The following is a 13,119-nucleotide window of genomic DNA, read 5'->3' as shown; positions in this document are numbered from 1 at the left end:
TCCTCAAAAGAAGAAGCTCTAGAAGTCCAATTTATAACAAGAAAAATGAAAACCCTCTTCATGTCCCTCACCCTGACCATGAGTTCTAGCTTCCTTTGCTTAAATACTTACTTGAAGGGTTGTTGGTATTGTGTACACTGACCACTGGAACACCTGGCCCTATTTAAAACATATGCAAAATAGATATTAAGGAAATATTAATAAGGGTTCTAAAATAAACAGCAAGTTTCATCATATCTCAGATTTAAAGCTTTAGAGGTCATGCACTACAATCTACTAATTTTGTATGTAAGGAAACAGAAGTAAAGTCATTTACTCAAGGTCATACAATTAAGTAGAGATTTGAACTCAGGTCCTCTGACTCCAAATCTAATGAGCTTTCAACTTCTGCCTCACTTGATAACTTCCATTCTGAAGTGAATTACAATCAAAATTTTTATTTAATTGGACTAATATCAAGAGTATTCAATTAACCAGAATATTTTCCTCTGTATGTTTCTTTTAGGACACAAAATCACAAGAAAGTAGGAAAGTAAGTGGGGGGAAGCATAATATATGATAGCACTGTTATAAAATTAGCTCAGTTTCCTATATCTTGTATATCTCAATTTCTAGTGCTATACAATTAAATTTTTTCAGGATATTGACTCTAAGAACCAAGGAAATTTTTAACTTTTGTGAAAATAAACAAAACAAAACCAACAACACATCAGTTCTATTAACTAGTCTATATTACCATGGGAAGAAAGTGGAGGCCTCATTTTAGAATCATTCTTATCAACAATATTCAAAGCCAAATAAATGTTATAGGTCAATAACAATAACATTGTTAACCAAAAAATTAAGTTGAATGAAATACCAAATTTTCCCATTAATTCCAGGTTGTCAAATGATAGAAAGTTATATTCAATTTAATCTGCCCTTAGCAAATTGATTAAATGGACTGAGGAAAACTCTTTTTCCTTTTGATATCAAAAACAAATGAATGCCCCTCTTCATTCAATCAATTTCATCTCAAATTAAAAGATAACATATAACACACTTACATGTGCTAACCATCATTTCTGTTAAAGTATTAGGACAAAGCCTGCTCTGTTATAATGTCATTGGCAATATTATACTAGTTGGTGTCATTAACTCTCAATGAAGAAAGAAGAGGCTTTCTCAACACATCCATTATTCATAATAAGATTAATTAGAGATACCTAGCTCTGTTTGAAGAGGGCAGGGTAGTATATAATGATCCTATCCTTGCTAACTCTGTTCTAGGCACTACATGAATGAATTTCAATGAGTAACAGTTTGAGTGGGTACCTCACTATTTGCTAATTGGGTATCAAAGCCTCAGTTCAATCAGACCCTTGATGTGATAGAGAAAGGACAGATGATAAGACAAGGCCTAATCTTCAGGATAGAAGCTTAAGATCAGGCTTGGATCCTAGGAAGAAGGAATGTGAATGGAATCAGGGGAACTGACTTGAATGGCAATATTAAGCCAGGTTTCAATACTCAAGTTTTTAAAAGTTTTTATGTAAACCTTTTCCCTATTCTTCCTGACTATTTGGCTCTATTTTTATCTTGCTCATGCCCCACCCAATGTTGTTCAAGGAAGAATTCTCTTTCCTGCTTCTCTTCTTTTCCAGAGGATGGAACAGTAGGAAGCAGAGTGTCTTCTCAGCTTCCCTACAGGAATAAATGAATAGAAAGCTATTCTTTTGACAAAGTAGTAAACAGTGATTTCCTTTCTTGCTATTTTCTTTCTTCTCTCTCTTTCTTTCTCTGCTGAGAGTTTGAAAGATTGAGTCTTTTACCAAAATAGGCCCTGCTGAACCAAGTATAGTTATCAATTGTTTCTCTGTTGTTATTTACTTTTTGTCATAGTTTGTCATACTCACAATTATACACATTACATATAGACATGTGTATATTCACATATATATTTATGCATGAAAATATGCATACACCACCAGGTTGTATTGATGAGCAAGGTAAACAGAACTGTCAATTGTTCCATAGCCTGAGAAGACTATCTTTCTGTGAATGTGCTGGGGAAAACTCATTCTACCTCTTTTTATGTGGTTTGATGTTCCTTAGTAGTTTACTCCCATCTATGGCATTGCTTGCCTTTATCAGCTACTCAATCACCCTCCCTTCACAATTCCATAGTATTTTGTTTGCTTGTTTTTGTTTTTATTTTTTTTTTTGTCAAGCCCATTGGAAAGTGGGGAATCATTTTCTGCTTCTCACTCACCTAGTTGTTTTGTTTGTTTATTTTTTTCTGGCTCAAGAACTAGGACTAATTTCCTAGGGATTGTTATTTTCCCCCCACAAATACTTGAACTTTCATCTCTATTAAATATTTGGCTACCATAAGCAAAGCCAAGAAAACAACTAAAGCCATATAACTTGAAATATAATAACAATATAATAAAAATTGAATGTCATGAAAATATAAAGAATGAATGGCCCCAAAGAGGAGAGAGAAAAAAATACTTCCTCCAACTCCTTTTCAGAGGTAAGCTTGTGTTCAGGTGGGGGTTCGGGTGTGCAGATATATAGATCATTGAATTGCTGATTTTTTCAATTTTTTTTATTCGATTTGAAGAAAAAAGTCTCTAGAAGGTGAAAGGGGAAGCATATAGGGGAAAATCTAAAAGGCAATTATCTAAACAAAAGACCAGTAAAAGTCAAGATTTATCATTCTTAACAATCAAGTTTTCATTCGAAACAGATCAAAAGGGGTCTTGTTCTACCTAATGTCAATTTATGGGAAAGGAAAAAAGACATGATGTCATAATTGCTTTATGGGAAATACCCTCTGCTTACCTTCTTAGTGTTTTACTCAGGGTGAACAAAACAATATTTACTGAATAGCCATAACTAAATAGCATGAGAAGAAAGGATAAAACTTTTAGCAATATAGCTTCCAAAATACCAGGCTTAGCTTCCAATAATGGGAATGGATGGAAGAGGACCTATCTACCTTCCTTTTTAAAATAACATCTAAATCTGTCCATCCATCCATCCATCCATCCATCCATCCATCCATCCATCCATCCATCCATCCATCCATCCATCCATCTATCCATCCATCCATCCGTCTGTCCATCCATCCCTCCATTCATCTATCTATTTATCTAATCTAGCACGTTATAAGCTTTTACATATTTTTATCTGATTTGATCCTCACAGATATGATTAAACTGTGGATCAGAGAGGTTATTACTTTCCTAGGATTAATAACTGCTAAGTAACTTAAGCAGGGTTTAACTTCAGCTCTTTGTGGCTCCAAGGCCAGACCTCTATGCGCTAAGCTACCTAACTAACTTTTCCCCAAGTGCTTGAATCAGAAAATTGTTGAGCACATAAGTGAACAGAGATGGGTGTCTCAGCTTTTGATAGGAAAGGGAAGTAGACTATAATGGACTGAACAACAATTCCCCACCAGCAGACACTTGTCACTCTGTCCAAATGACTTTAGCTTTCTCTTTTCCAGACTTGATTTTCACTGTTCCCTCATCACCCTACTTCACTGTCTGATCAACTTGGTCTGAATTTTCTGTTATAAGATGGGTTTGGCCTATATCCTGCCCTCTCTTCTTTGCTTTCTCAGCAAGAGAAGCCAAACTTAGGCTGTCTCCCCTCTCCCAATATGTAGGAGTGGCTATTCAACCTGTCTCCAGACACAGTCTCATTCCAAAATTCAGTCTGGATTTGGGGATCTGGTAGAGGGAACTATTCTATGATAAGGGTCTTGTCATGTTCTTTAAAATTAGTTGAAAAAACTCAGAAACCTTTTCTTGATGTAAGGACCCAGTTCCGTTTATCTCAGATCTCAATACTCAGAGTATCTGAATTTTTATTTTAAATTACATTGTTTTTTTTTTTAATTATTGGTTGCTACTGTACATTCTAAAATTAGCACTGCTTACATATTAAAGTCTATTACAGCCATTTTGGCAGTAAGCATTTATTAGTTAATATACCAGTAAAGAATTGACTGTGGGGCAGTTAAGTGCAAGGAGGAGAAAGGCCCCAGATGACCCATGCTGTTTCTCTCAGAAAGCTAGCACATAGTCTCAAGGAGAGTTCAGAAGTCCTACAATACCCACACTCTCCAAGAGAGAGAGTGTGCATCAAGCCACAGCATTCTGAGCCAAGGGAGCAGATCAAGGAAGCCAAGAACTGGGACCCTCCAGTGGTCAGGGCTTTTATCCTCTTTTGATAGAGACAGAGTCACTATACATTGATCAATGCTAATAGGTTAGGATCATTCAATTTCATTGGTTGACATGACTTGAGGGTGGTCCCAATTAAAATGAGCTCTACCTGATGACATAAAGATCTAATAGGAAATACCCTCTGGCAAAGGTGTAAAGTCCAGTTTTAGGTGGGGTTTAATCCCACCAGTCAATTTAGCTAGAAAAGAAAGTCTATCTCCATGTCTTTTGTACCTTTGGGCTGGGCCTGAACAAGATTAAAACTTCTTCAAGAATTGAACTTTCTGAAGTGTAGGGGAGAAGGGACTGAATCTAATCTGGGTTCTCCAAGAAACTCATCATCAAAAATTATTTTCTCACAACATTTAATTTATATTTTAATTATATAGGAGTAATTTGTACTGAACTCAAAATTTCCCATGAAACTACATGTGTTTGATAGGTTTTAAACTTCTAATACTGTTTTTGTATGGTCTTCATTTAATTAAACATTTCCTTTGTAGTTCAAGAGTTCCTGGTCACTTCTCTATCTCTTCCCAATGGTGTATTTATTTTCTAGGGACCCACTTCTAGGTATACTTGTGGCTAGTCCCTAAATCACCAAAAGAATTTTATCTTCCAACAGATTCATGGTACAAGCAAAACTGACAACCATATCTCAATGTCTAGCTATCATAACTGCAACAGAATATATATTTTCAAAATAACAGCAAAATTTGCTGAAGGTTATAGAAACTCCCAGAATATTCTATGCATCAGCACTCATACAGAGTAAGCAATCCAACACATTGGAGTTCTAGCACATAAAAAATACATGAAACTCATGCCATTGCAGGGAAATGAAATCATATCTTGAATAGGACAATATTGTTGCATAGTTTCCAGCAATATTTAACTGTTCATAATAGAAGAAACAAGTATCTTTCCAGAATAACAGCAATGTAGAACTATCCACAATAGTAATAAAATATTAATACCCATTAAGGGAGATTTTGTATGAATTCAATGACTCAAAACTGAATTAAGTTGGGGAAGTAGGATTCAACTTCCTATAGATAGCAATTCTCTTGATTACTAGTCCAATGAAATATCTCATTGGTCTTGCTACCTTCTAAATAAGAACATGCAAATGATTCTGTTAAGATAACACCTGCAATGCTAATATAAACAATTTCATGTCATCTTATAAATCTATACATATTCAAAAATCCATATTTTACTAGCAACTTAACCTCTTTTTATTTTTTAAAGTACAATCTGAATCTCAGATGATCCATATTTTATAATTACTTAGACTTTCATATATATATATATAATTTGTACATACATATTTAACAATGAATGATTAATATCAATAGATACTAACCAAATAAAATATATGAAACAGCTTTAATCAAAAGCCATTTTCTCTTACCTTTACAATGTAATAAAAAGTGTTGATTTGTAGGACTAAACTTCGCACCAAAATATGTGCACTGATCTTTCATAAAACTGCATGAAAGACATTGACGATTCAATAATCCATCAGTGGATGCACTGGACAGGGGGGAGTGGGGATGGAAAGGTTAGAAATGTTAATATTCTGTGCAAGGAAGCATGTGGCAATCTTCATCAACATTAATGGATATTTTAATGTGGCTTAGAGTTTTTAAAATGTCAAGATCAGTTTCCATTATCAGTGCCAGTATAACACTTGCCCTCTCTGTATGCACAGTTAACCAAAAGCTTTATGTATATTAAAAGGCAACTAAAAGGTATGAGACTGATTTCACAAGCTACAAGCAAAAAAACTAGTTTCATTGCTTAATATTCATATTTTGTATTCTGACTTTGGGAATAATACTTTCAAAGTTAAATAGTTATCTTTCCCTTTAATATATCTCTATATGTGCATATGTATGTGTATATGTGTATGTATATGTGTATTTGTATAGATATGTATATAGATATGTATATATACATATGCTTATATGTATACACACACATAGATATAAATACACACACATTCATTGAGATGTGACTTAAAGAGTTTTTATACCTAGAATTATTTAGTCAGGGAGGCTTGGATAGCAGCTCAAATGTCATCATGGGGTTGGGAGGGAGGAAAGAGGCATGGTCACAAATTGCAATATCCCATTGCCAGGAGAAAGCAGCATGTCACCTAGAGCATGTGTTCCTAACCTGAGATTAAAGAATTACTTCATTTTCTGAGCTTCATGAACTTGGAGCAAAAAACCACACAACTTAATTTTGAATAGCCTCTAAAAAATCTAACATTCCCTACAAGTATGAATGTAGATAATAAACCAATGTAATGTTATTAGCAATAGTGTCTTTGTCTCTAATAAAAGTCACAGATATTTTCATTTCAACTAACAGTTGTTGGCAATATTTTAAAATATCATTTACATTCATTAGTACTTTGAAATTATTGTATTTGAGACCAGCACCTAGATATATTATAATATAACACAATTGTTTGAATATTAGAAATGGAATTTCAATATAATTGGTTTCTTTTTAAAATCCTCCATATTCTATGCATTTAAAAACATTATTCTGAGAAGAGATGCATAGGCATCAACAGGCTGCAAAAGGGATCCATGAATGAAAAGGTCTGGGACTCTTCCTCTAGGAAGCCCCATGGAAAAGTCTCACCCTGTGCCTCTCAATAACTGAAGAAAGACTTGGGGAGGAATCCCTGAGGATGAAGTATAGAAGTGGTACAATTTCAAGCTAGACACAGGGACAAAGCTCTATTTCCATCATGCTAATTCCAGCTGATTTCCCTAATGCTAATGTCTCATAGTTGTAGAGTCCTTGATGCTTTGGTAAAAAAGTTTCACTTCTGCTTTACTATTCCATCCCCACAGTATTCTTTTATATGTATCACTCTCCCAAAAGACAGCTAGAAAAGCTGAGGGTCAGAGAATTTAAGTGACATGCTTAAGATCTTCTTTTATATGTAAAGTTTCCTATGTCTTAAACACATAAACACAGGTAAAGGATCAATCCTTTGCTACTGATATATGGAAAAGTGTTGTGAAAAATATAAAGTAGTTAAGGATCCCAAATTTTCCTTATTCAGCTTAAGAATTAGTTATTGAAGGAAAATGTGCTAGTTATTGCCTTTAAAATATACTGTGCTAATACATTTATATCTCTAATGGATAATTATGTGGTATTTTCTAGATTTCAAAGATAGTAATAATAATAGTAATAGTGATGAGGATAATAAGGATTTTGCTGGTGGTGGTGGTGATGATGATGATGACAATATTGGTAAATACAACAATTCAGTTTAAGGTTTACAAAGTATTTTTCTCACTATAATCATGTGGGATAATTAAAGGACTTTTATACATGTATTACCTGATAGGGTTATTATGAGACTCAAATGATATATATGTAAAGCATTTCAAATATCTGATAATGTTATTTAAATATCAGTCGTTATCTTCATCATTGTTCTCATCATATCCATTTTTTTACTGATAAGTAAACTGAGGCTCTGGGATATAATAAAGTGGGCAGCCTATAATCACACAGCTAACAAATACCTGATCTAGGATTTGAACAGAGATTCCCTGATTCCAAGTTGACCATTATGTGATTAATACATTTGTGAAGGTGAGGGCAAATACCAAATAATATTTCACCCATTAGTAATTGAGAGCTGATTTTGGTGTCCATTTTGTCCTTTGTACATTCTGATTTTTCTTCCATTGCTATGTACCTTACACAGTCTCTCAGAATTGCATTTATTACAATTAATCATGTAAAATAAGGCTACATTTGAAATTGAAAATTTAGGAGGCAAAGGTTGCATAATCTGGCAATCTGCATCCTCCAGGAGTGTCTAATGTGATATATAAAATCAGCAAATGATGATTTTTATAGCTGAAGCAAGACATTGATTGAGTTTTGTGGGTCAAACACTAACATTATCTTACAGTCAAGCCAGATGGAACTTGATGAGCTATTTCAGAGAAAATTTATTGATGCTATATTCTTTTTTGAATCACACTATATGCTGTACTTGAGGAAGACACATAAATGATGATGTGCTACTCCAATTGCAAGTAAAAGTCACACACACACACACACACTTGTATAAGGAATAATTTGGATTCAAATCACTTTTGGATGAATAAGGAAAAGCTGAGTTGAGACTGACCATTCTATCTGGCTGATTGTGGCCAAAGGTAATCTTCTAAAAGCCTCCTTTCCCTCTAAGTGTTTTGTCTAATTAAAGAAATGAAACAATCATGTAGCTCTATATCTCTAAGATATTACTCATAGACATTAATTTTTTAATGATATGTGCTTGAAGAAATCAAGCTTCTGATCTCTAAATAGAAAAAAATGGGCTATGAGTTTAATTATTACTTTTGAAAAAAAATCAGACACATCTCTAGACAACTCCTATTCTCCTAGAAATGATTAGAATTTAGTGAACATCTTTTGTTTCTGGGAGGACCAAAAAGAAAAGGAAGAAAGACAAATCACATCTTGGCTTGATGATGAAAAAAGGATTTTGCTTCAAAGGGAAGTAAATTTTTACAGAAATAAAGGGGAAAGATTGTTCCCTTAAAAATGTCATTTAGCCCTCAAATTAGAGCTAAGTGATTCTCCCACAATCAATGGTGGCAAAGCTTTAAAAATAAGTGATGCATTTCCACTGGAAATGTGTCATGCCAGTTTTTGATATTTTAAAAATGTATTGGGGACAGCTAGGTGGCACAGTGGATAAAGCACCGGCCCTGGATTCAGGAGGATCTGAGTTCAAATCTGGCCTCAGACACTTGACACTTACTAGCCATGTGACCTTGGGCAAGTCACTTAACCCTCATTACCCTGCAAAAACAAACAAAAACAAACAAAAATGTATCTGTGAAATGTAGATTAAGATATATATATGTATATGTGTGTATATATGTATATATATATATAGCATGAATGCATACATACATGTATATACACATATACTCTAGAAAGAATTGGTAAAGTATTATGTAGACATTTAAAAAAAAAGAATATTCTTTATTATAGTTCCAAGGAGTTTCTGGAATGAGGAGGGATACTTCCACGAATATAATGTCATAATCTGGCCTATTAATTGATTCAGCTCTGCATTTAGGATCTGCCCTACCCCCACACTAATGATAATGTGTTCTGTACATTGAGGAAAGGATGCATGGTAATTTAGCACCTGTGATTACATTTTGAAAAGTACTTATGAGACCATGAGGTTATTTGGTAATCAAAGTACAAGAATTCTATGATAGGATATTAAAATGTCAGTGTGTGTGCCATCTATAGCGAGGACATTCTCTCAAAAATATAGCTCAAATATAAGTTTCAACCAAAAACATCATCACAAGGAATAAAGCATGAGATAATATGGCATAGTGGAAAGGGTACTGAATTTGGAATAATGGGTTCAAACCTTAGATCTGCTACTTACTACTTATGTGTCCTCTGTTTTATATGAAAAAATAAAAAAGGAAGGGGTTGAAGAACTTGACTTCTAAGGTCCATATGTCTTAGCAAAACATAGCTCACTCACTTCTATACCATTGGATCTAGTAGGTAGCTGGAGGAGAGAGGAAGAGCTGCTCTTGATTTGCTGGTAGATTGTGAAATGAGTTCTTTAGACAGAAATGGGGAATGGGATGTCAAAGAACAGGTAGCTAGGTGGTGCAGTGTATAGAGTACTGGGCCTGGAGTCAGGAAGACTCATCTTGCTGAGTTCAAATATGGCCTCAGATACTTACTAGCTGTGTGACCCTGGGCAAGTCACTTAACTCTGCCTCATTTTCCTCATCTGTAAAATGAGCTAGAGAAGGAAATGGCAAATTACTCTAGTATCTTTGCCAAGGGAACCCCAAATGAGGTCATAAAGGGTCAGATATAACTGATAAATGATTGAACAATAGCAACAATCACAAACAAAATGTCACAAGACATAGCTGGAAAAATCTGCAGATATAAGCAATTAGAAGCCTAGGAGACAGGATGAGTAGAAGAAAGAGAAAAAAGAACAGGGGACAGAAAACCTAGAATGAGTGTTTAAGGAAGAGAGATGTCTCTAAGTGAATATGGAGTAGGGGAAAGAGAAAACAGATAAAAAGCAATGATGACTGAAGGAGTCTAAAAAGGAGAGAAAAGTGACTAGGTTGCAAAGGTTGGTTCGCTCTGAGGGTATGCCAGGGAATTCCAAATTAAGGGTAAATGAATGAATGAAGAATTTATAAAATATTTACTATGTGAAAAAAAATACTGTGAAACAAATAGGTGAACCAGTTTCTGTTTTCTAGGATCCCACATATTTATTAGGGAGACAACATATAGTGGGGAGAATTCAACTGTAAGTGGGATGTAGTCTTATTGTCAAAAATTATCCATACCATCCCAGTTTCATAAGATAAATTCGGGGGCAGCTAGGTGGCACAGTGAACAGAGCACTGGCCCTGGATTCATGAGGACCTGAGTTCAAATCTGGCCTCAGCCACTTAACAATTACTAGCTGTGTGACCCTGGGCAAGTCACTTAACCCCAATTGCCTCACCAAAAAAAAAAAATTTAAATTTTAAAATTTAAAAAAATTAAAAAAAACAACAAGATAAATTAGGGATTATCCATATATTCAGTTTTTAAATGATAACTTGTTTACAAGGCTATCTTTCATTCTGTATTGCTTACCTGTGAAGTTGTCTTCCTCTTGACGAAGTCTCTGTGCTCAAGAAATAACTGTCCAAAAATGTGAAGAAATACCAAGTTAGAGAAGCATCTAGTTTTATCAACATTATCACTGAATTTTCACTTGATTTCCAATAGAGGCAAATAGCATTTTGCTATTTTCAGTGAAACAGACATATGGTTATAATAATTCTACTATTTAATACTATATATATATATATATATATATATATATATATATATATATACATATGGATAGATAGATAGACAGATAGACAGATATTTAAAACAATAAAATGCAATTATGGATGCCTTTCCTAAATGCTCATTTTTATTCTGGGAGAGTAAGGGGAAAAAAAAAAAGAACTTTTAGGGATGTAGCCACACTGTATTTACTGAGGTGAAGTAGGTAAAATGGTGTTTGCAAGTGAACACACTCTCTTTGACAAACCTGATTTCTAATTTGGTTAAAGAACAAAAACAATGCTCACATCTTTTGAGTACTTTCCTCATATGCCAAGATTTTTATGACTTCCCAGTTTCCTGATGTCAGATGCCGCACGCTGATTTGCTCACTTTTAGGCTGCAAAGAAATGGAAAATATTGATTTTCATTTTATTTAAACAGCTTCGATTTGGATTCAAAGTATATCTCAAATTTAGAACAGTTTATATTTGGAACATGGTGCTGTTCTAAAGAACTGCCTGCGTATCACTTTTAGTTTTTTAATCACAGATTCATAGAATGTTAGAACTAGAAGGAACTTAGAGACAATTCTGTTCAGCACCTTCATTTTTCACACGAGGAAACTGAGGCACAGAGAAGTCATGTTTATTCACCACTTAACTTATTTTTAAAACATTCTGAACTCAAATACAATAAAATGATTACTTTCATGTGGAGTAAAACAAAAAGAGAATTGGATGTGAATTTACAAACCTCTGTTACGAACAGCTTGCTTTTCTTTTTATGTAGAGAATTATTTCAATGTGACATTTAGCCAGTCAAATTTAAGTTCAAGATTGCATTCATATAAACACACACATATGTACAAAAACATGCTAAAAGATTTTATTTTCTTATGTTCCATAAAGACATGTAATTCTTCTGAGAAATTATCCACTTATCATCTACAGGCTACAGCCAAAGCAGTCAGTTAGAGTTTATTTAAATAAAACCCTTTTTGACAGGAAATGGGATATAGGCCACTCTGTTCCAGATGAATTGTGACTAGTTAGTTTAATCAAAATTTATTACTGGAATGTTTGTGGAACCAGTCAACAATTAGAAAATAGATACTCAGACCGTGTATCCTTGCCCCTTAATTCATTTATGTATGCGTGTATAATGGTTTGGATTATTCATACTCTGAAATTCCTCCTAATCTTGAAATAAATGAGGATGATTCTATACTTACCACATTCTATCTCACTTACTTAAAAGAAATCTTTCTTTTAAGGCAGTATCATACCGGCATTTAAGTGTTATTCTGAATTTGCCTACATGCCTATGTATGTGCATATGCTTATCTCAAGATATATAGCAAGTATAAAAATAAATGAAAATACTTTTAGTGCCTAGATCCAAAAGACTTCAAAGGATGTCTGTCAGTACCAGCACCTAGTGAATACTGGGACAGGTTATACCAGAATCCACTGTAACCCAGACAGAGATACATTGGTTTGGGAGATGATCCTGGAAAGTGCTGACAATAGCTGATAAAAAGAATCCTGAACTTTCAAGTTAAGCATTTGAAAAATATAACAGCAGTAAATAGGAGGATGCTAATGACAAATAGGCAGGCAGACATTAGTAGTAGGCAGTGAAGTCCAAAGGAAGTGTTCCAAGAACACTTTGGTAGGAGTGTGTAACACTTGCCCTAGATACCATACAAAACAAATTTGTACAAACAAGCTCTACACAGGATAAATAGGAAATAATTAAAAGAGGGGAGAGAATAAAATTAAGAGGGTTTGGGAAGGACTTCCAAGAGAAATTGGATTTTAGTTGAGACTTAAAGAAAGCCAGAGAAAGCAATAGGTGAAGATGAGGAACAGCATTCCAGGCACTTAGGTTGGTTGGAGAAAATGCCTGGAGATGAAAGCTGATGGCAGTGTTAGAGGAGAAAAAGTGGCACATAAGAGAAATGTTGCAAATATTGAAATTGAGAAGCCTTGGCAACATGGATTTTTTTTTT

General features: G+C 34.3%; 1 protein-coding gene across 1 annotated transcript in view; it reads right to left on the bottom strand.

Moving 5' to 3' along the window:
• Positions 1-13,119, bottom strand: part of DPP10 (dipeptidyl peptidase like 10) — an 883,075-nt gene that overhangs the window by 41,670 nt on the left and 828,286 nt on the right. Inside the window, 4 exon segments of the mRNA XM_043992035.1 lie at positions 112-159; positions 5,635-5,756; positions 10,926-10,973; positions 11,414-11,505. Of these exon segments, the coding sequence (XP_043847970.1) occupies positions 112-159; positions 5,635-5,756; positions 10,926-10,973; positions 11,414-11,505 (310 nt within the window).

The sequence above is a fragment of the Dromiciops gliroides genome, chromosome 3, assembly GCF_019393635.1.
Source record: "Dromiciops gliroides isolate mDroGli1 chromosome 3, mDroGli1.pri, whole genome shotgun sequence".
Classification (NCBI taxonomy): Eukaryota; Metazoa; Chordata; class Mammalia; order Microbiotheria; family Microbiotheriidae; genus Dromiciops; species Dromiciops gliroides.
The sequence above is the reverse complement of the archived record's forward strand: the minus strand, read 5'-3'. Positions and strand labels throughout refer to the sequence as shown.